The sequence below is a fragment of the Protopterus annectens genome, chromosome 8.part0 (genome assembly GCF_019279795.1).
Source record: "Protopterus annectens isolate FY-2018-M chromosome 8.part0, PAN1.0, whole genome shotgun sequence".
Classification (NCBI taxonomy): Eukaryota; Metazoa; Chordata; order Ceratodontiformes; family Protopteridae; genus Protopterus; species Protopterus annectens.
The window spans coordinates 1,362,321,212-1,362,346,015 of NC_056741.1; the positions used below are offsets into that span (position 1 = coordinate 1,362,321,212).

General features: G+C 43.9%; 1 protein-coding gene across 1 annotated transcript in view; it reads right to left on the reverse strand.

The window, feature by feature from the left end:
• SLC37A4 (solute carrier family 37 member 4) overlaps positions 1 to 24,804 on the reverse strand; it is a 345,044-nt gene that overhangs the window by 132,136 nt on the left and 188,104 nt on the right. Inside the window, exon 5 of the mRNA XM_044079443.1 lies at positions 12,663 to 12,821. Coding sequence (XP_043935378.1) covers positions 12,663 to 12,821 — 159 coding nt within the window. The remainder of the gene's footprint in view (positions 1 to 12,662; positions 12,822 to 24,804) is intronic.

Genomic DNA, 24,804 nt, shown 5'->3' on the forward strand with positions numbered 1-24,804 from the left:
ATTTTCTGAAAGCCTTTGTTTTATCCAAGTAGAAATGTAATTGCCTGTGAATGTCCAGAGAGTGAAGTAGCCTTTCCCCTTTATTCTGGGGGTTAGGAAAAAAAGGTGGGTAAATGAATGGTTTGGTTTAGGGCCACACTGGATACCACCTTTGGCATAAAGGTAGGGTTAGTTCGTAGAGAAACTCTGTCTAGATGAAAAATGATGAAAGGTTCCAGTGCCATTAGGGCCTGTAGCTCTGAAACTCTCTGTGCTGAAGTTATTGCTAGCAGCAGGGCTGTTTTCCATGATAGAAATTTTAATTCAGCTGAGGAAGCTGGTTCAAATGGTGGTAAGTTTTTCCAAAACAAAATTGAGGTCCCAAGTTGGTGTTGGTGCTCTCCGGGGCGGTCATATTCTTAGCCCTTCTGAGGTACTGTCTTAATAATGGATGTGAAAATATAGGAGGATCCGTGTTGTAATGGGCTGAAATAGCTGAAGCGTGGATCTTAATTGATGAAAAGGAAAGGCCCTTGTCCAGCATCTCAGCTAGATATTGTAATATCTGGCGAATATTTGGGACAAGAGGATTTAGGCCTTTAGCCTGGTTCCAGGCGCAGAATCTTTTCCATTTATCCGAGTATGTTTTCCTGGTGCTGGGTCTCCTGGCCTCCAAAATGACATCCATAACAGCTTTAGAAAGGACTGGTGACTGGTTGTTTTAGTAATCTGCCATGCAGCCAGATTTAAAGTCTTGAGCTGACTGTGTAGCATCGGATTGTTTTGCTGAGTCAGCAGATGAGGAATTTGAGGTAAAATCCATGGTGGGCCTTCAGCCATGGTCCTTAAAATTGGATACCAGTGTTGGCGTGGCCAGTCTGGAGCAATGAGTATCATTTGTGGCCTCTCGTCTGGCTTTCAGGAGCACCTTTGCCAGAAGAGGCAATGGAGGGAAGGCATACACTTTTAATGTTTTCCAACTGAATGATAAGGCGTCCACTTTCCAAGCCAGTGTGTGGTATGTCCTTGTGCAAAATTTTCGTAGTTGGTAGTTCTGGGGGGAAGAAAAAAGATCTATGTCTGAGCTCCCCCATTTTTAAGTTATCATTGTGAATACTTGCGGATTTAGTTTCCACTCGTGAGGGTCCATGATGTTTCTGCTTAGATAGTCTACCAATGTATTTTTCTTTCCTGGCAGGAATTGTGCTTGTAGTTGAACTTGGTAGGTCAGTGCTGTATTCCACAAGGTCATTGCTTGCATGCATAGGGGGTAGGAATGTGTGCCCCCTTGTTTATGTACCACATCACTGTGGTGTTGTCTGTCTTTATTAGAAGTTGTCCTGGTAAGTAGAAGGTCCTTGAAAGCTCTTAGGGCATTTTGTGCAGCTAGCATCTCTTTTTGATTGATGTGAAGATGCATTTGATCTGCAGTCTATTTGCCCTGAATACATTGCCCTGCCATGTGTGCTCCACAGGCGTAATCCGATGCATCTGTTGTTATTATCTGTCTGGCTGTGGATAAGGTGAAAGGCTGACCCCTTGTTGAGGTGACATGCCTGAGCCCACCATAGAAACTCCTGTTGAAGGCAGGGAATGAGTGGTATTATTGCTTCCAAGCTGTGGCTGTGCTGAGTCCATACGCTTTTCAGGTACCATTGTAATTTCCTCATATGCAGTCTGGCATATGGAATTAGTAGTATGCAAGATGCCATGAACCCCAAGGCCTGCAGAATTTTTCTTGCAGGGACGTGGGTTTTTGTTGCCATCGTTTTGAAATATTGAGTCAGTTGTCCTTGCTTGTCTGGTGTGAGATAAGCCATTTGGGCCATTGTATTTAAGCTGGCACCCAGGGATATAATCTCTTGTGAGGGCACTAGGTTTGACTTCTTTTCGTTTACTGTGTACCCTAGGCAACTTAGTAGGTTTTTTGCAAATGCCAGATGTTTTAAAAGAATGTCCTTGTTTTCTGCTTGAATAAGGCAGTCGTCCAGGTATGGATATATTTGAATTCCTCTTTGTCTGCAGTACGCAATTACTGGTGCCAGGCATTTTGTGAAGACCCTGGGCGCAGTAGATAAGCCAAAGGGCAGTGCAGAGAATTGGTAATGAGTTGAACCTGCTATAAATCTGAGGTATCTTCTGCAATTTTGTCTGACAGGGACATGCAGGTATGTCTCCTTGAGGTCCAAAGTTACTAGCCAAGCCTTCTTGCCCAGCATGGGAAGAAGTTGCTGTAGTGTCAACATTTTGAATTTGGGAACTTCCAGGTAAGTATTTAGAATTGAAAGGTCCAGAATGGGTCTCCAGGCTTTGTCCTTTCGGGGAACCAGAAAGAGTCTTGAGTAAAATCCTTGTCCTTGCTCCTGTATAGGAACCTCTTGAATGGCTCTCATGTCCATGAGTGCTGCAATTTGTTTTTGAGCCTCTACCCATTGATTTGGTGGCAGATTTGGCATTCCCTTTATCCTTGGTAAAGTGTGAAAGTGGAACCTGTATCCTTGAGATACGATATTTAGAACCCATTTGTCTTTTGTAATAATGTGCCAATTGCCTGCAAAAAGTGATAGTTTTCCTCCCAAGGGAGCTGCCAAAAGGTGTTTGCTTGGCAGTGTGAGGGGCAAGTCATTGTGATTGCCTTCTGAAAGTTTGAGGCCCGTCTTCTCCTCCTTTCTGGGTTGTGGCACCTCATTGCCGTGGCTGTTAAGAGCCTTGTGGCTGACCCCTGCCCCTTGGGCGTCTGTATTTGCCCCTCTGTGGTCTGTCAGAAGTTGGAAAGGACCAATTCTTGGTTGGCCAATTTCTGCTAAAACGTGGGGGTTGTACCTGTAAGAAATCCTTGACCTTCTGCATAGATTTTGCCTTATCCTCCATTTTCTTTAAAACCTCTTCTGCTTTCACACCAAATAAACATTCTGTTGTAAAGGTGCATCCAATAATTTTGCTTTAACATGATCAGGTAAACTTTGTTCTTTTAACCAAGTATGCCTACGAATGACAGACCCTGTTACAGCTGCTCTACAAGAAGCTTCCAATGAATCAAATCCACATTACAAAGTATGTTTTCCCACTTGTTCTGCTGCATGCAATAAATCTTGCATTTCCTTGTAATCAGGCTGCTCTGAATGAGTGAGCATTTTTTGGTTTTAATTGGGACATCAAATATTGCTGATATTTCAGCATGTGAAACTGTCAATTTAAGGTCCTCGTGGCTAGAGTAGATGAGGTGTATACTTTCTTTCCCCATCTGTCTAGTGCTCTAGAATCCCTTTCAGAGGGTGTAGGATGTTTAGCAATAGAGGCTTTAACCCCTTTGGGACCCTGGGAAATGTTTTCTGGGTCAGTAACAGGGCTTTTGTAAAGGAATTTGTGAAGAGTCTGGGACTCTGTAGTATCTGTCTGGTTTGGCTGGGGCCAGAGGTAAAGAATCTGGATTCAGGCTAGATTCTGAATAAACATCATCCACAATGTCTAGCACTGGTGGAATAGCAAGAGGTCTGTGCTGAGGCAGCAAAAGGAACTCTCTGAGCCTTTTCTTAGAATCAAGAGTAATCCTGGCCTTCCCAGTGGAAATGTTCCCTCATGGTATGCAAGGATTCTCCAAAGGAGTAGTCGTCTGGGGGAGATGCTGAAGGGATAGACTCGTTGGCATTGGAGTCTTTATATGGGGGAAAGGAGTATTCCTGTTCCTGAGAAGAATCTGAGGAAATGGAAACCTGGTCAGAAGAAGCATAGTCTTCCTCCTGTCTAGGACTTTTATCAGGAGGGGGATGGGAGCCCCTGATCAGGGTAATTAAGTCTTCGGCCATTTTAAGCATCTGTTTCTTAGGCATGGGGCCTTGTACTGCAGAATGCTGAACTGGCTTTCTTACTTTTAATGGAGTTTTCAACTTAGCATAGGATTTTATAGTAAGTGTAGTCGGACTGAAGACACCTTCAGCAACTGAAGGCTTTTTGACCACACCGGATTCCCCTTCAGGAATAGAGTCAGAAGGGCCTAAATTTAAAGGCTCTGGAAGCCCAGCAATCTTCGCTTGGGATTCGGAGGCAGCCTGTGGTTCTAAATCAGCGGTCGTCAGGGGCTGCGTAGGCACCTCACTGAAAACCGGAGAACCGGTGACTGGCCTAGCAGAGGCCTCGGTATCTGGTTTGGGTCTTGGCTGCCTATCCTTATCTTTGCGCTTTTTATGCATTCCGGACATCGGTTGCTCTGACGGCATGGTGTAGTTAAATTTTCTACCAAAATAATGTCGGGCGAAATCAAACCGACGTTTAATAGTACGTTCGTTAAGCCTAGCACAAAACTTACGACCTGTGACGTCGTGGTCTGGGCCTAGGCATGGAATACAATAAGAATGAAATCCTTATGAGGTATTTGCTTCCCACAAGAAATGCAATTATTAACTTCTTCTGACATCGGTCTGAGACAAGAAAAGTTTCCCCAACGGGGTACTTAGCTTTGTAGAAGACTTCAGTCTGAAATTCGACTTGAAAATCTCAGGAGTAGGCCGACCGGCACTTGCAAACTGCTTCTGCTTCGGGCACCGTGCAGCAAGAAAGACTGAAGAAAATGGCGTCGGCTGCCTCTTTAATACCCCTGTCGCACTGACGTCAGGGAAGAAGCGACCGCAACTGATGCCGGACCAAGACTTTGGAACTCAGGCCGACTGCGGGACTGCCTAACGGCAGATAACCCAAGTGTGATGACTGCAGCAGTGTAACATGATGAACATCATTAATACAAGTCATTTTTGCACCTTTCATGTTTTTTTATTTCCACTACTTGTGAAAGCACAACTGCCTTAGCCACAAATACAACCCCTCAGCAAAATCAACAAACCTTCCACATCTCTCAGACTTGCCACAGTCTCACTGTTCTTCTGGTCTGCCTGGGGGCTAAGCCTACCCATACAAAACAGCACTACACTAGATAATGGGTTTCATGCAGTCCTGCTCTGTCAAGCGCTGGAATTTACAAGAAATTACCTAAGACAATAATCACATTATATCATGATTTTCATATATTAATGAACATATTTAGTAGCATATCTAACTCCTCAATTATTCATTCAAACATTTATCTATTCAGTGAGTGAATGGTCTGAACTAAAGTGGACCTTTCAGCTATGTCCAATAGAAACAAGTTATATGACAATTAGCTTTACAGTAAGTGAAAAGGCAAACATTTTTCTTTTATCTTTTTCAACTCAGCTGCTTGGTAGAAATGGCCTACTCACATGGCTACACTATGATATGAAGTAGCATGCTACCTTCTTGCAACTAGATAGGGTCCTGTACTTTCACTTAGCCGCAAAAATACTTAATTCATTCTAACCACAATTGTCTGGTGTTTTTACAGTGGTGGCACTGAATATGGTAATTCAGTGTTTTCTCCTAACCTAAAATACCTTGTTCTCATTGTGACGCCCATGCCCTGGTCCAGCAATCAAGGAGCCTCAATCCTCACCACTAACACCAGTGATGGGGCGTCTCATATAGGAGGAAAGGATAGCAACACACACAGTAAAGTGCAATTTCCCTTAAGAGCACACAGAGATCACAGTCAGTCCAGATCTGGTCACTCCCTTGCTCTCCAAATCCCCAATAAGACTCCCCACTGGCACAACTATGGGTCCAGATCTGGGCAAGCTAAAATCTCCAGCACCCTCTCTGTCCAACCAATGCTTAGTGTCCCTGCCCAAGTAGCTGACACACGCACACTTTGAGATAAGAGTTTATACAACCACACAGACAATCCTGGGAAAGGCTGAAACAGGTTCTCCAGCTGTGCCCCTTTTACCCAGACTACATGGTAGAAATCACTGCCACCACCCAGCTAATATTTATCAGCTAGTCAAAGGCCTTTAAAAGGGTGTCCAATTATTACCGTGAAATATTATTATCCAATTGGTAGTATAACTAAACAGTCAAGGCTGATGAGTTGGATGGCCTTAAGAGTGACCTTAAGAGTGACTTGGTAAAGGATCCCCATACACATGCAATGCACTCTTAGAGCTTATCCTATCTCTACACAAAACAGCCACAGTTAAAGGTTTAAAAATGTTTAATAATAAATAATAAAAACACAAGACAATACTTTTTACTACACAGTGCTAGTCAAGAGTTCAGAGATCAATAATTCAGTAGTACAGTTCTGACATCACAGAAAAACAGTCTAATCTTTCTAGTTTCTAGCTATTTCTAAGAGAAAACACAAGTCTAAGATAACTTACATATAGAACACAGGCAGAGTGCTGATGAGATGGATGGTCAAGACAAAAATGTTTAATTCTCCGATTCTCTCTGTTTTTAAAATCACATTCCTGGTTCCCATTACATCATTCTACACACTTCCCTGAGTTCCCAGGCTAACAGAAACTACATTTACATTCTTAACATCTCCTTGTGTTATCTTGCAACTGGAAGCAGAGCAATAAAAATACATTTGTATGTTTAAATCTAGCAGTTTAACTCTTGGTTAAAACAATAGAAAGAATGTCTTCATCTAGACAGGCTGGAGCAGACTTTAAATCAAAGGGTCACATGTTTTTACCTGGTCAGAAGGGAGCACTGTTGTTACATTTTTGTAACAGCAATTTTTCCATTTAAGGCAACAAGCCTGTGGTTTACATTAATATATACAAATGACAGAATTATTGATAAAATTCTATCTTGCTAGGCTGGCAGCCTTCACATCCCCCCCCAAAGAACTCAAGCTAGTTTTTCAAGTGAGACTAAAGAAATGCTTCTTGAGAGAGTTGGGTCTATCTGAGTATACCTTACCCCATTCCCTGTGTTGAGAGCCCATCTGCATTGGCATTGGTAATCCCACTGCGGTGCTGCACTGACATATCATATGCTTGCAACCCCAGGCTCCATCTTAGCAACTTGGCATTTTGCTGGCTGGCTCTGTTTAACCATGTTAGGGGGTGGTGATCTGTCATAACAGTGAATTTCCTTCCATACAGATAACGCTGAAGTTTCTGCAGTGCTCACACCATGGCTAGACATTCCTTTTCTACAGCTGCATAGCATTCCTCCCTGGGTTAGAGCCTACGACTGAGATAAACCACTGGGTGCTCTTCCCCCTCTGAAGAAATCTGGCCAAGTACAGCCCCCACCCCATGGTTCAAAACATCCACCTGCACAACAAATTCTTTGCTGTAATCTGGACTGGCTAACACAGGGGGTCCTCCTAAAGCTTCTTTAAGCTTCTGGAATGCCTGCTCATATGCTGGGGTCCACACTACCTTATCTGGCCTGTTCACCATCTTCAGGTCTGTGAGGGGAGCACCTATGGTACTACAACTGGGGATGAACTTTCCTGTAGTACCCTGCTGTCCCTAAGAATGCCCTCACCTGCTTTTTAGTAACAGGTGCAGGCCATGCCTGAATGGCTTCCACTATGGCAGGTTCTGGCCTTATCGTACCACTCCCCACTCTATATCCTAGGTAAGAGACCTCTACCATACCCACCTGACATTTGCTCAGCTTAATGGTAAACCCTGCCCCTCTGTAGTCTGCCCAGCACCTCCCTGACATGCTGAAGGTGCTCTGCCCAGGAATGGCTGTAGATGGCAATATCATCTAGGTAAGCAAGGGCAAACCCTCCTGTTCCTGCTAGGATGTGATCTACCAGCCTCTGGAAAGTCACTGGGGCATTCTTCATCCCAAAGGGCATCTTTGTGAACTCATACAAGCCAAAAGGAGTCACAAAGGCTGACTTCTCTCTAGCACTGGGAGTCAAGGGCACCTGCCAGTAACCCTTGGTAAGATCAATGGTTGTAAGATACGTAGCCCCACCTAGCTGCTCTAGGGCCTCAGCTGTCCTAGGCATGGGGTAAGCATCTGACTCTGTGTGACTATTTAATTTCCTGTAGTCCACACAGTACCTGGTGCTGCCATCCTTCTTTGGCACCAGCACCACTGGGGAGGCCCAGGGACTGTTGGACTCTTGAATCACCCCTAGTTCCAACATCTCCTGCAGCTCTTCCCTCAAGAGTCTTTTTGCCTGTCTCAGGCACTAAAGGGGCCTGCCTAATAGGCCTTTGGGGTCCTGTATCCACCTGGTGCTGGCCCAGGTGGGTGCACCCAGGTTTCCCAGTGAACATGTCCCCAAATTCTTGCAACACTGCTCAGACTTCTTGAACCTGGGTAGGAGATAGCTGCTGGGACATTGCTACCCCTTCCACGGAGGTGTCAACCCGAGCCTCAGTGAGGAGATCAGTCCTCCGATCAACCTCAGACTCCCACTGCCAATGCTCAGCACAAGGGCCTCCCTATCATGGTAAGGTTTTATCATGTTAACATGGTACAATTTTTGCCCCTGCTTTCTGCCTAGCAGTCCCACCATGTAGTTAACATCACTTACCTTTCTTACCACCTTGTAGGGTCCCTCCCAAGCTGCCTGCAGCTTGTTGTGTCTGACAGGAATGAGAACCATTACCTGCTGCCCCACAGCATATTCCTGTCATACCACACCTTTTTCTGTTGTTGGGCTTCTGCCAGGTTCTCCTGGGCCAAGCCCATGAGTTCCCTGAGCCTTGTCCTGAGGTTTAGAATGTATACCACAACAGACTCCTTGTGAGACTCACACTCACCTTCCCACTCATCTGAAATTAAATCTAGAGGTCCCCTCACCCTATGCCCATACAGCAACTCAAAGAGTGAAAAATCTGTGGATTCCTGGGGAGCTTCTCTGTAAGCAAACAGATGGGGCAAATATTTGTCCCGCTCCCTCTTAAACTGATCTTCAAATGCCCGTAGCATGGACTTGATTGTGGAGTTTTACCTCTCAAAAAGACCATTAGTTTGGGGATGGTAGGGGTGGTCTTCATGTGCTTCACCCCACAGGACTTCCACAGACAAGCCAGCAAGTCTGACATGAAATTGACACCTCGGTCAGTCAGTATTTCTTTTGGGAAACCTACCCTGCTAAAAATCTCTTAAAGTATTTGCCAACTTCTCTGCCTCAATGGAGGACAAAGCCACTGCCTCAGAGTACCATGTAGCATAATCCACTACCACTAGGATATACTTTTTCCCTGTAGAACTTTGGGTACTCGGAGGACCCAAAATATCCATAGCTACCCTCTGAAATGGCTCCTCAATCACAGGCAAAGGCATCAAAAGAGCTCTCACCTTGTCTCCTGCCTTGCCTACCTTTTGGCACTGCTCACAGGCCCTGCAGTACCCTGTTACATCTCTGGAAATTCCAGGCCAATAGAAGTTCTGCATAATATGCCTCTTTGTACGTTTTATGTCCATATGACCTGCAAAGGGAATATCATGGGCTATGGCTATAAGTGCCAGACGGCAGGTGCTAGGCACTACCAAATGCTGTACTCTCTCACCTTCTAGCCCTCCCTCAGGGGTCCACTTTCTGTATAGTAACCCTTTGTCCCAGTATACAGACTCCCCCTTCCCTTGAGAATCAGGTGTCTCCCTAGCTACCTGCCTCAGGCCTTGCAATGTAGGGTCTGAGAGCTGACCCTGTCTCAACTCTCTCCTTGTAACCCATCCCAGCTCCCCTTCCACAGGAAGTCTGGCATCCTTTGACAGTGGTGCCTCACTGTCAGCCTGGGTACTACTGCTCACCTCTACCTTTGCAGTCACTCTGTCCAACGGACCATCAGTACCCCCAAACAGCTGTGGCTCACATTCAGTCTCACTGCTACAGAGTAGCTCCCCCCCCTGAAGTAACCACCTCACCAGTCCTGGCTGCAAGTATGCAGTCTGTCTGGGTCTCCCCCAGGCTACCAGACCCACATGCTTGTCTCCTAGCCTGACTGCGTGTAACTGCATAAGCACATGGTACTGCCTCATCCAAATCCTTCCCTATCAGGACATCTGCAGGATGATGGTTTGGTACCCCTGTTGTCTCAAGACAACCTACTATTGGCATTTTGTCTTTCCCACTTGCTGGCCCCCTCACTTTTTATTCCCCACCTTGCCTCAGTAGACACCTGTATGTGACAGGGCCCCACTGGTTGCATTCAAAACATTTAACTCTAGCTCCTGGATGTGTACCTGGACTAGTGCCTTCCCCTGCTACTGGCAGATTTTGTTGGGGCAGTCTGTGCTGCCCACCATGGGTTCCTTTAGACCCATGAGCAGTACTGGGGTCCCTTTCCTATGTAGGGCAGCTCTGTTTGCCACGTATAGGTCTCCCTTCTTCCCCAACTCATCTGAAGTAGTGCATTGTCTACCAGCTGACCAGATCCTCATGTCCTCAGGCAAAGTGCTAAGGGCTTGTTCCCTCACCAAAAGGTCTGCCAGCCCTTCAAAAGTGTTGACCTGACATCCACTCACCCACCTATGAAAATAAGTGCTCAGTTCAGCAACATATTCACACACACTTTCATCTGCCTTGCGTCTATGCTCACAAAACTTTTTCCTATATGTTTCAGGTGTTAGCTTAAACAATTCTAACATATGATGTTTAACAACAGTATAATCAAAACATGCAAAGTCAGACATTTTTGACAAAACAGTTACAGCTTTACCATGGAGTAAGGCGGTCAGGGACAGTACCCAGAGCCTTTGGTCAACCCCATACTGTTTGCATAACCTCTCTCAAACATATGAATGAAACTATCAAAATTATCCCCCACTTTAAACTGCGGAATAAATTTACTGACCTGTTGTGCTTCTGCAGTCCAGTTACTCCCTTCCCCATTACCTCCATGACTCTGGCAAAGAGTCAGCATCTCCTTCTCATGTTGCCTCTGCCTCTCCTTTTCCTCCGCTTCCAGGCGTAGCAGTTTCTCATTCTCCTCAGTCTCTAGATGCCTCAGTCTCTCAGTTGCTTCTATTTCCACACACCTAGCCTCCAACTGAAGTCTCTTTAGCTCCAGCTGGATTTTTAAGTCCTCTACAGAAAGGTTGAGCTGTCCATTCTCCAAGGGTATGACATCTCCACTGCTAGTCTGATTGTTCTCCTAGTTGCTGTTTTCTGATGCAGCTGTAACCAAGGCTGCAGTCAGGTCGGTCTTAGTTAGGTTTCATGCACCAATCCCCTAGCCTGGCACATCTCCGCCAGCTGGCTCCTTGTCAGCTTTCCATACTCCTCTGCTGACATGCTGCCTGCTCTCCCTGACTAACTAAGCGAACAAAAGAAATAAAACAATTGTGATCTGAACTTGAGTATTCACTGCATGTCTGATTTAGAGTACAAAACACCTTCAAAGCTCACTGTACACAAATTACAAGAATTCACTCTATCCACACCACTACAAGCCAATTAGTATATGCCAACTAATTAATATGTGATGTGAATATCCCACCACTGCCAAACAATTAATATGTGATGTCAGTGTCCTGGCCCAGCAATCAAGGAGCCTCAATCCTCACCACTAACACTAGTGAGGGGAGTCTCATATAGGAGGAAAGGATAACAAATACACACAGTAAAGTGCAATTTCCCTTAAGAGCACACGGAGATCAGTCAGTCCGGGGCTGGTCGCTCCCTTGCTCTCCAGGTCCCCAATAAGACTCCCCACTGGCACAGCTATAGGGTCCAGATCTCAGCCAGCTGGGCAAGCTAAAATCTCTAGCACCCTCTCTGTCCAACCAGTGCTTAGTGTCCCTGCCCAATTAGCTGACATACACACTTTGAGATAAGAGTTCATACAACCACACAGACACTCCTTAGGAGGCTGGCACAGGTTCTCCAGCTGTGCCCCTTTTACCCAGACTATATGGTAGAAATCACTGCCACCACCCAGCTAATATTTTTCAGCTACTCAAAGGCCCTTAAAAGGGTGTCCAATTATTACTGTGCAATATTATTACCCGATTGGTAGTATAACTAAACAGTCAAGGCTTATTAGAGTGACTTGGTACAGGATCCCCATATACATGCAATGCACTCAGAGCTGAACTTATCTCTACACAAAACAGCCACAGTTAAAGGTTTAAAAATATTTAATAATAAATAATAAATACACAAGACAATACTTTTTGCTACACAGTGCTAGTCAAGCGTTCAGAGATCAATAATTCAGTAGTACAGTTCTGACATTACAGAAAAACACAGTCTAATCTTTCTAGTTTCTAGTTATTTCTAAGAGAAAACACAAGTCTAAGATAACTTACATATAGAACACAGGCAGAGTGCTGATGAGTTGGATGGTCAAGACAAAAATGCTTAATTCCCTCTAATTCTCTCTGTTTTTAAAATCACATTCCTGGTTCCCATTACATCATTCTTCACACTTCCCTGGGTTCCAAAGCTAACAGAAACTACATTTACATTCTTAACACCTTCTTGTGTTATCTTGCAGCTGGTCAGGAAGCAGAGCAATAAAAATACATTTGCATGTTTAAATCTAGCAATTTAACTCTTGGTTAAAACAATAGAAAGAATTTCTTCATCAAGACAGGCTGAAGCCAGCCGACTTCAAAGGGTCACAGCATGCTTTTACTTGGTTAGTAGAGAGCACTGTTACATTTTGTAACAGCATTTTTTTTCCATTTAAGACAACAAGCCTGTGGTTTACATTAAAATTTACAAATGACAGAATTATCGATAAAATTCTATCTGGCTAGGCTGGCAGCCATCACACACATGCCTTTATAGACCTACTTCATCAATGCAATACAACAATTGTTTTAATTGTAGGCTATTTACACATTGCTTTTAACAGATCTAAATGCATTTCCTTCTGGATCTTGTTTTACCTTACCCATAAGTGCAGACTGTCCTTTATCCTGAATTAAGAAGAGTTGTCCCCAGTCTGTACAGCATGTCTTCACCCCAAACACCACAAGATATCCTACAGACAGAAGCCACAAATACGGAGAAAGCAGAAATTCCTTTAAGGTACTGTCATCACTGCCTGAACCTGTCATGGAGAAAGGGAAGAGAAAAAAGTCATTTATTTGGAATTTTGGAATTTTAGATAACACAGTTAACATCACACCAAATTTCCTCTTACTTTCCTATTCTCAGTAAAGGACTTTACCCCTCTCATAGGTGTCATAAATTACAAGGGTTCAGATGGCAATCTGATCCTGCTTTTCAGCTTTGACAACTACATTTGTGACTGAAATGAGTCAATACTCTACTGTTGGTAAGATTCCTTCCACCCATTTTTTGTGCTACTTTTTCCCATCCCAGGGGCAATATCTTCTGCAAAGGATGACTGTGTAGTTTCCACAGGTTTCTGAGGTCCTACTATATTGTTCTCATAAGCAACCTGGCTAGGGGACCATAAAGATGGACATATAGTGCAGTGCCCTTAGGAATATCCTGAATGACAGGCAGATCCTCTGTGCCACAGCTACAAAGAAAAGCCAAACCTGTGAAGCTTTTCCCTTTGGCAGGAACAGTAGGTCATGATCTGTATCCTGTAAGGCTCCACAGAAAATGCTTGCCTCTCCTGGGGTAATGCTTGACTTGAGTAACTTTAGAGTGAACATGAAGACCTCTAAGAACTACCAAGGATCTTAACAGCCGGGAGTACCACAACATTTACACATGAGCATCAACTTGTGCAGGTGTGACCATTTAAGAATCTGGTTCCGGGTATTAAGGGACTGGAAACTAAAGTTGTCTCAAGTGCTTGCCAAAGGCAGTGCCATCTGAGAAAAGCCTGCACAAGGTCTGGCAAATGTTCAGACTAAATTCCATAACAATGAACTCCAACACATGTGACTTGATCTTCCACCTATCAAACATCTGCTCGACACCCAGGCCATAAGACACACGCTCAAGGAAAGAATGACCAGATGGACCCTCTCTGATTAGGGCCTGCAGGCCCACAAAGGTTTGAGGCCAAAACTGACAAGGAGAGTCCCCAGTCCTGAGTGCTTCTGATATGTGAACCGATGAGTCAAGAGAACAATTTCTGAAATCATAATGGCCACCCTAAGTTCCAGCTATCATCCACAGACAGACTAGCATCGCCTCAGAGATGTACTTCCCAGGGAAGGAGCAGAAAGGGTGTTTCCCCCATCCCATAGTCAAATTATTTAAACTACAACAGTTATAAACACTTCTTCCTATTAAAAGAGATGAGGGCAGTTCATCTAATTGGCTAGCATTAATCAAACTTGAAAATTTTCATTTAAACTCTTACAATCATATTCAGTCAGGACTTTTCTCTGAGATACTGTGTTAAATATAAAAAAAAAAGAGAACAAAACTGCACAGTAGTGTAAGAAATATAGAATAATATTAAAATATAGAAAACCATTTAACTATATAATACAATCTGACTTTTTATATTAAAACATATATAAACACTATTTCCTGTCAAGGATTTATTGTGAAACATCATGTCACCCTCCTGGTTCTGCAGCACAGGAGGTAAAGCCCTAACTGCAACCCTGACAGCCTGAGATCAAGCAGTGGCTCAAGAAGTGATGTCAGCATGTCCACGCTGGGAAAAAAACTCAAAAACAATCCAAAGTAATCCACTGCTGTATTCCTGTAGACATTTTCCAGGCAGGCAGCTAACCAGAGTAAAATGTACACAGTCTCAAAATCAAATAATGAAAACACTATGAAATCCTTCTTCGAGCTTTAATTTGTCCACTTTATTCATCATTTTATTGCTTGAGTTTGAGTGTGTGTACATTTTACTCTAGTTGGCTGTCTGCTAGAAAATACCTACAGGTATATAACAGTGGATAAAACTGTGAATACTTTGAAAAGAGAGACTTTTCCTTTTGTTTTTCCATGTTGATCCCAGGGAGAACCAGCCACTCCACTGGGTTTGGAGAGCCTATAAGGACACCTACTCCATAACAGGTAGCTTACATTTTGTACATGCTCACATGGGAAGGAGTGTTGTGGTGGCTCCTACCTTTATGGCAAGTTGACATTCCAAGGGACTGGCACAGGCCATTCCCTGAGAACAGGCTCTGCGGGGGAGAGAGATGCATGGGTCTGCCCAATCTGATGCAAAAATCCTTGTTAAGGCATGTCAGGAACGCATTCATCTCCATATAAGGGGCTTAGCCAGTCCCTCTGTAGGGTCAGGGAGCTAATGTTATGAACAGGTAGCGCAGCTAGGCATCATCAATAAAATATCCTAATGTCTGACAGGATAATGGCTCCTCAATTGAATCTCCCCCTCAAAGGGAAAGAATGGGCAGGAAACCGCTCTCAACCCATGAGGAATAAATGGACCAGTAGACTGCAGGGAGCTGATGGCTGGCAGGCAGCGGAGCACCAAAAAATAAATAAATAAATAAAATATAAAACAAACTGTGCCAAAATGCAAAACACCATAACTATACTAGCTGAAGCTAAAAAAAAATAGTAAATGCAACACATTACCTTAAAAGCTGCACAAGAAAGTTATTTCTTCACCACACCCCTCTGTGACTATATACTCTACCTCAGAGGCTGCAGAGCTTTGAGTAAAAGGGAACAAGGCAAAAAAATACACCAAATGTGGCGAGACATACTAAAGGTGTTAAAAGCATGCAAATGTGATAAGACAGGAGCAATTGTTTAAGATGCGACTAAGAAAACGTATTAATTTTTTTAGCAAAGCAGTTTGTTATAATTAAGAACACTTGTAAACAACTATCTAAGGGAAATCATGTGATTTTTGTCTATATTATCTTCACACTGTGTACCACTGACTTCAGGCTTCCTCCATGGCTAGTTCTTCAGTGATCCTATCCTTGAAGTTTCCCATGCTATGGTTATGTCCAGTGTATGAACTGCACCATATAAGTATTCTGTTTCCAGCACAGACCAACACATAGTGGTCATATAATTCCCCATGTGCAAGTTCCACAGGGTTATCTGCCATGCATCCTCAAATAGGATGGGGTCACATGAGGAGCCATCATACTCCAGCTCACAGTAGGAATTTTCAATTAATCCCAACCCCCCTACAATATAGTCAACTTATGTCATCTAAGTGGGCAATTCAATGGTGCCACTATGGAATCACCCCAACTATGTAGTGACATGCCACCATTCTGCCTGCCCACCTACTGCACCATTGATTCTCAATAGTTCCCTAGTATTACTGTTTATCAGACCCAGTGTCCCCAGCATATCGTGTCCTACCACCAAAATACCAAAGCAGGCAATATCTCATCATTCCCCCCACTCCAGTACCATATCCAATGGAACCCCCCCACAAACTGCTATTCAAACTAGGTTACCCGAGTCATAGGACTTTAAACTTTGACAACAATGAAGCTGGCTTAAAGGAAATTATGAATTAATTCTAGCAAAACATCCTACACTAGTACACTAACTCCTACTATGTTACTTACAGCACTTAGATGAATACGCTAAACAAGTACAACTGATTTAGCATTATCTTAAATGGGATGTCAAAGAGAAAAAACTGATTTTTCAGAAGAGTAATGCTAAATATCTACTAACAGTTTCACTTACTGAATCCACTGAATATTTTGTACCAAAATCAGTAAACTGCAGGAAACTGTTATTAAGCAAATACTTCCAAATGAGAGGGGGGGGGGGTCCATGGCAATAGCTATTGGAAAAGAAGGAATTGTTCTGGATTTTATGTTTAGCTGCTGTAGGCTATCCTGGATTAAATGAAGCAGCATCCATTGCATGTGTTTTGAAACTTAAAGCACAGTGTAGATAGATCAATTTATTTTACCTTCTAGATACAATCATCACATATATTTTAATATTTTACGTATATGAATATACATATTTATTATGGTCATGATGTTTATATTTCATATGTACGTGGGTTAATTTGTGGGATTTATCAGTTTTGTGTGTTCCTTTGTTTTTTTGTTTCTTTAAAAATTGAATATTGAAATGTCATGTGATTTTTGGCTTAGATAAAATGGAAATATGGGAATGCTGTGGTTGATCTGATGAAGTTTTGTATTTTACATAACGAAAGTGCTAATCATTTTATTAAAGTTCATTTTGGAGCACATTCTACCATCTACGCCTGTTTTTGAGATTAACCTGTTTCTTCTCTAAAACCTACCCTTCTAGCCTTTCTGCATTAGTTTAAAAAGAATCTCTACTTTTAGTCTTCTCTTATCGGTCACATTTTCTCTGTCACACCCTTCTTTCCTTCTTCTTCCTTTCTTTTCCTTCTACTATGTCGGAGAAATCTGACAAAGCTGTTGGTTTTAAAAAATGCACTTCCTGTGGTCACAAGATCCCTGTATCTGATGCCCACAAGTAGTGCATCTAATGTCTGGGCCCTGCACACCTTGAAGTGGCATGCTCTATCTCCAAGGCTTTCCCTCTTCGGGCCATTTCAGATAGAAGAAATAAACTGGTCCTCACGGGGCTTATTCCACCTCCCTACCCAGCTATTCCTTTTGTCTCAGGGGCTCAAACCCCCATCAAGAAATCCAAGGAGGCCAGGGACCCTAAGAGACTGTCCCCAGACCTCTACGCCTTAGTCCTGTCAGAGCCTCCCAAAAAGGCTCAGAGAACCTCAGGGCAGAAACCTTCGGCTCTGATCTCTTCACACATCCCTCCGTCCCGTGCCATTGTCGTCTTGTCAGGGCTGGAACCTTTGGTGCCGAGTACATCCCCTCTGGTGTATCTCCCATACCTCACTCCAGGTCTTCCTGTTTCCTCTTCCATCAGGTCCTCTTACAGCCTGTCACAGAATGAGGTTTTCAGATTGATGAAGAAATGTCTCCAAATACAGATTCAGATGGGGGTCATTCCAGCTCCGCCCCCTATGGGATCTGCGAGCAGAGCTTCCCCTTGCAAAACAATCTCCTTCTCTGATCCTGCCTGCCAATTTTGAGCTCCCAGATCAGTCTGTCCCAGGGAACAGTTTGTCGGGTTTTACAGTCATTTCAACTTTTAGCCCGACTGCTTCCTTGACTCACTCTCAGAGCTGAAGCCTCGATGTCAAGTCTGGGGGTGACTGACACCAAAGTTGTCAGAGCTCTCTCTTTCCCCTGGTGCCTCGGCATTCGACAGCTTGGCGCTTACTCCCCCAATGGAGCGGAGGGCTGCTGTTGACTGGGTACGGTCTGTTCCTGTGTGTTCTTCAGGGCAGGGGAGGCTTCCTCGGGACTCCGGGAATCCCTCAGCCTTCAAGGTGGTGGAGACGGTCCTCTCTATGCCTAGGAGACTCCTGGCTTCTGCAGCACTGGATCCACCCATTCCCCTCCATTGCTCTGTGTCGGAGACACATCACTTCTGCCACTGGGACAGCTGGCCCCTCAGGGCTTCCAGTCTCTTTCAATAGTGGAAGCCCAGATTTCTTTCAACACCACCCTACTGAGGAGGCTCCTTGGAAAAAAAGGTGCAAAAGGAGACATCTAGATTCCCCAGAGGAATCTCTCACAAAAGACACTAACTTTGATGAAGGGGAGGGTTCCCCTAGACTTCCACCCGACGTCTCCTTTAGAGACATTTTAGAAATCTTTTATCAGGAAGGTGGCTGGTCTACCCCAAACCCCATTTCAAATGAGCTGGTGTTCCTGGAGGCCTTTGGGACCAGCACATCTACATCTTGGGTACCCCCCCCTTGCAGACCCCCTAGTGAGCCTAGTGTCTGCAAGGGTATGGAAGGAACCACACTCTACACAGCCAAAACCAAAAAGAGCTGACAAAATTCTCAGTGGCCCTCAGAATAGGCTCAAATGGATAAAGGGCATTCCAGTAGATGCCATGGTGGTTGCGGTGGCCACCAAGAAAGAGCTTGACCAGGAAAGCTCTGTCCATCCCCCTAACAGGGAGTGTAGGGCTATGGACAGATTTGGAAAAAGGATCTATGCTTCTTCCACATTTGAGCTCAGAGTGTTGAACTATCTTTCCCACTTTATGAGGCTACAGGGGGACTCGCTTAAGGAACTCTCTAGTTCTGGTCCAGAGTCCATGACGGCAGAGGAACGGAACTCTTTCTCCTCCCGTATGGAGACTCTGCAGTCCATTTCCAAGGCATCCACAAGGCTTCTCTCTCATGCAGTTGAGTGTACTCTAGGGTGGCCGGTTCTGGCACTGCCATTTGGCATCATGCCTGGATGTGGCTCTGTGACTTTGTGGAGCCTTTTAAGGTGTCATTCATCAATGCCTCCTTTGATGGTTCCTCCATCTTTGGACCAACAGTACAAGACACACTCTCCTACAGCGAGAAAGATGGGAAGACCCTGTCTACTATCAGAATCTGCTGGGTCTACTTTATTTAATCGAAAACGCGTCATGTCGAACACCACTCCATCGACACATATACATCGAACCGCAAAATAATTGAACGCACAAAACCGCAAAATTCGAAATGTGGAAGTGTTATGGTTGGCCCGTCTGAGCTACAGATTCATAAGGTAAGTGTGCGATAGTTACGGACATTAGGGTTAGGATTAGGGTGTGGGTTAAAGTAAGTGCATAGATAGGTAATGTAATATGGGTAATGTATTTAACGTTTAGTGTAGGGTTTGAGGTAGGGGTTTGGTTAGTTTACGTGTGGTTTATATTTTGTTTGGGTATAGCTCCGTAGGGTAAGTGTGCGGTAGTTACGGACCTTAGGGTTAGGGAGGGGTTAAGGAGAGTGCATAGATAGTGGTGTATGTGGGGTTTAGTGTAGGGCTAGAAGTAGGGTTTTGATTGGTGTATGTTTGTGGTTTATTTATTTTGTTTGGGTGGCTAGTGTGTTTTGGGCGGGGGGGGGTTGGCAGAGTATGACAATTCGGTATTTTGAGTTTCGCGGTTTTGTGCGTTCGATTATTTTGCGGTTCAATGTATATGTGTTGATGGAGTGGTGTTCGACGTAACGCGTTTTCGATTAAATAAAGTAGACCTGAATCTGCTTCTCTACCCCACAAATGTCCTTTTCCAGGAATCAACATGGAGGAAAGAAGTTGTGGTTCATAAAGTCCCAGGGTCCTTTTCAGGATGCTCAGGGAGACTTCTCCCCAAGGGGTAGTGGGGGGAATAATTTGACTGGTAGACGTCACCCACATGGCAGAGGAGGCCCGCTAAATCAGGGATCTCGGAATTTTCCTTTGGAGGATTCCTTGCAGTATCCCTGAAGCAATGCCCGACGCTCCTTCTCTGGAGGTAGTTGGGAGAAGTTGTTCCTTGAACCTAAAAGCCTGGTTAGACATCATGAACAACTGATGGGTGCAAGGAATTATATCGAGAGGTTACTCCATTCCTTTTTTAAACCTCCCCAAGACAAAACACCTCCCTGCCGTACCACCTAATCAGAGGGAGGCTCAGCTTTGGAAATCACAAAGTTGCTTCAAAAAGACTCATTTGGGAGGTCCCTCCAGACCACTGCGGAGTTTTTTAGTTCCAAAGAAAACAGGGGACCTCAGGCCCATATTGGACCTAACTTACCTGATCAAATCAGTGAAACACATGAAGTTCAGGATGGTCACAGTTCAGTCCATCCTTCCCTTTCTACAGAAGGACATCTGGATGTGCTAGACAGACCTGAAGGATGCGTACTATCACATCAAGATGAACAGACGCTCTAGACGGTACCTCCGTTTCAGGCAGGGAGACGATCACTAGCAATTTTGTGTCCTTCCATTTGGTCTCACCACGGCCCCCTGGATGTTCACCAAATGCATGACAGTAGTTGCAGCTCACGTATTTCCTTATCTGGACGACTGGCTCCTAGTCGCACCAACCAGGCATCTACTGATCCAGGCCAGGGACTTTCTCTTGCAATTGGTTCCAACCTTAGGGATCACTATAAACCTTTAGAAGTCGCAATTACGAGTACAAATGACAGATTTTATAGGAGCCCATTTGGATACAAACAAAACTCTGGTCTACCATCCACTAGACAAGATTCTTTCACTAAGGACCCATATCAGACAAATGCTAGCTGTTCCATTTCCTCCAGCAAATCTTGTCCTCAGGGCTTTGGGCTCTATGGCCGCAACAATAACATTACTACAGACAGCTCACTTACACAAATGGACATTGTCAGTTCAATGGTTCCTTTTGCAAAAACTCATGAATCATCCTACAAGACTGTCTTAGGTGTGTAGAAATTCTCTACTGTGGTGGCTTCACGATTCAGAAGTTGCACAAGGTCAGCCATTCGTTTTCCCCAATCCCATCACCACGCTGACCATGTACGCCTTCCAGCTGGGGTGGGGGGTACTACCTGGGATGGACAGTTCAAGGCACGTGGAGCCCTTAACCAACCTGCAGAGTGACATCCTAGAGATAAGGGTGTTGCTTCTAGCGTTCCAAACACTTCACTCCCTTCTCCCTCTAGGGACAATTGCAATTCAGACCAACAATGTGTCTGTTGTGTGGTACATCAACAAACAAGGTGGAACCAGGTCTTACTCCCTTTGTCAAGAAGCAATGAGTATGTGTCAATGGGCTCTCTCTACCAACCGCTTTCTAACTGCAACACAGACTCCAGGGGAGCACAACATACTGGCAGACAGGCTCAGCAGAGTCTTACTGCTGCCTCAGGAGTGGTCTCTGAATCAGTTAGTGTCAAACAGAATTTTCGTCAAATGGGGTCAAACTTGCTGCGACCTCTTTGCCTCTCCCCTCAACAACAAAAGCAGCAAGTACTTTGTCTTGATTTCCTCCACAGGGATGGTCACCAAGAGATGCTCTAGTCCATGCTTGACCCCCCCTGGTCTAATTTATGCATTCCCACCTGTTTCTCTGATCCCCAAATTTATTCAGAAAGTATACAGGTTGAAGAAAAAAGTGATCCTCATTGCTCCCTTATGGCCTCGACAAGTCTGGCTCACCTTCCTGAGGTCTCATCTGATTTGCCCACCGTGGACGTTGGAACCCTTTCCAGATCTTCTGTCTCACCCCACAAGGCAACTCTATCCGGATCTTCACAACTTGAAATTAACTGCATGGTTTCTCCAATTCCAATGATGGCTAGACACTCTAGGCTTTCTACCCCATTTCAGAGTATTTTGATTTTTTTCCCATAAGACCTCTACCAGGATGATTTATAAAAGTAAGTGGAAAAGGTTTTCCATTTGGGCTGAACAGCATCACATTGACCCACTCACTGCACCCATATCAGCAGTTTCGGATTTCCTAGCTGTTCAGTTTCATTCTGGGGCCAGTTTTTCTACTGACAATGTTCAGTTGGCAGCCATTTCCAATTTCCATATCGGATAAAATACTGGATCCTTAGCTTCGTCTAGGCTTTGCAAAGCTTTTGTCAGAGGTACATTTCTTCTTTGCCCCCCTATCAAAGATTATATCCCTCCGTGGGATCTCAAGTTGGTTCTCCAAGCTCTTATCTTACCTCCCCTTTGAACCAGCTGCAAAGACAGATTTAAAAAATTTGTTCTGGAAAACAGCTTTTTTAGTATCCATTACTTTTGCCAAAAGGGTGTCGGAACTTCAAACCTTATCTTCCAAATCCTCCTACCTTATTTTTCATAATGACAGAGTTACTCTAACTACTAATCCCTCTTTCTTACACATGGTCGCTTCAGTAAATACCATTAATCAATCCATCAACCTCTGTGTTCTTTCCAAATTTTCAGAAGAAAGGAGAATATATGTTGCAATTCTATCTAGGGTTTCTTTAGAAGACACTTGTGTGGCTGCTTTGTGGGCAAGTTCTCACACCTTTACTTTACATTACAAACTTGATATCCCAGGAATAGGGCTGCTTTTGGCTCTGCAGTGCTCCGGAATATCCTCCCATGAAGCTGCCTAGATCCATATAGCTGGGGACAGTGTCCCACAGGTTTGATGAAAACTGAACAGACAACATCAGATAAAGACGCTATGTATTCATCATAACATTTCATATGTGTTGTCTACTTCAGTCATCAGCCTTCCTTCCCTCCTTCCTTGTATCTGAAGGACCTGATGGATAATGCTAGGAACCGTCATTCCTGTTTTGAGTTCCTGAGCGTCTTCTAAGCTCTCTTGTTAAAATATGTATTTTCTATTCTGGGATAATTGTCAGCAAACCTTTCTCTGAGGTATGTGGGAGGAGCAAGGAGTATGGGTAGGGTGGGAGGAGCTGTAGTCCGGAAGCTTAGCTTGCTAACGGCCGGTTCCAAGGTCGGACAGAGACCCACAGGATTGATGAAGACTGAAGCAGACAACAAAAATGGAAGGTTATGGTGAGTACATAACTTCTTTTCCTTCTACAAATGAATTGCTTCATTTGGTATAACTTCCAGTGCTCATTTTCTTTGTTTGTTTGGTTTCATCTAGTCTTTTAGTTATGTCTTTTAGCCATGTTTTTATATCATCTGAAACACTTATAATTTCAGTTAAGGCATCCTGAATAGAATTTAAAGGTTCTTTCAAATCTTCTACAGTCAAAGCAACACTCTTTTTACCTTAGAGGTTATGGATTTCCTGTCACTTCTTGAAAAAGCAATTTCATAACTTTAAGGTTTTTGGATGTCACACAGTTGAGGTTTTAAGCACTGTAGAAAGATGATGTCCGATTTATTTCTCTGCCATGCTTACACCCCATTTACAAATTTATAAGCAGCAAAAATAAATCACTATGCAATAAACCAACTTAAAAAACAGACTAACATCAAAACCACATTGCAAGTGATGAAACAAACTGGCAAAACAGCTTTTTAAGTTTGAAGTGAGTTGAAGGCAGGAGTCAGCAGACACCTATCACACCAGCACCATCTTGGAAATGCATCGTTTAGTTGCTGCTTCACAAATACAGATGTAAACAAGTCATTCAGTACATGTGCCTGAACTGTAGCATTCTCCACTACTTTTCAAAGTAATGCAATATCCTGCCTTCCTCAGTGCTTACCAGACTAACTGAAGAATTTACTTTGTACACCCATCATACCTTTAAGACCACCCTGGCATGTCAAGTATGCTTTGCTGCCTTTCTGTATTCTTCCTTACATACGTATTGCTGACCTTTCACCAGTTTTCATCAAGTTAAACACCTTCTTTTGATTTCTCACCTTGCCAGTGCCTTTGGCCATGATAGTGGTCACATCTTCTCATACATCTGCTGTCACAGAAAGTTATTCCATTCCTCTTGTCCTTCAAAGCTTTAGCACCACAGCTTCTCCACTGTCCTCAGTGCCTAGTCCCAGAAAGGTTAGTTATCAGTTAGTAGTCACAAACATTTGTTTTTGTGTTTCTCAGTAACACTTCAGGGAAACAGTATCACACTAAGGCATAGCAACTTCTGCCAAATGGCTGTCTCACACCACTTCCCATTTCATCTCAGTGTCAGTGGTGAAGACTGTGTCAAGGATGTTCCTGCAAGCTCAATGGGATCTTCAACGTGAATGTCTACTTATTTACCACAGCTCCTTTTGCTTGGAGCCCTTAAGCAAAACTTTCTGAGTCACCTCTTTTCTTCTGAGGCAAACGGGTCTACATCTGGCACACCCAGCTGTGTGTGAACTGAAGGAAGACTTTCCTTTTGAGGATCTACTTGTGAGGATCTATCGCAGATCTACTGAGTACACAGTTTGAATTTAGGAACCAGGAGATACACGTTTAGTTTTGAAAAGTCAAAAATGGGCCCTGAAGACCCTTCTTTCTTGGGACCAAAAACAACCTGGAATAAAATCCTGGTCTCGTGTCTTTTGAATGCACTAGCTGTATGCAACCTTGTTGCAAAAGATCTTGAACTTGAGCCTGCATCTCATTTAGTTCTTTTGGAAATGGAAAAATGTTTGACAATTTTAGTAAGGAAGGGAAAGTACAGTTGTGTACACTTACCATAAATGTAGATGTTCGAGTGTATTCACTGTTGCAGTCATTACATTTGGGTAATCTGCTGGCAGGTTGCCCTCAGTCGGCCTGATTAACAATTTTTGTTACACTCCTTGAAGGCTTTGGCCGAGACGTCAGAGAAAAAGAGTTTTACAATAAACCTTTGGTGGAATTCTGTGGCTGTTGTTTTTCTACATTGTGTTCCTGCGTTCTGGTTTTCT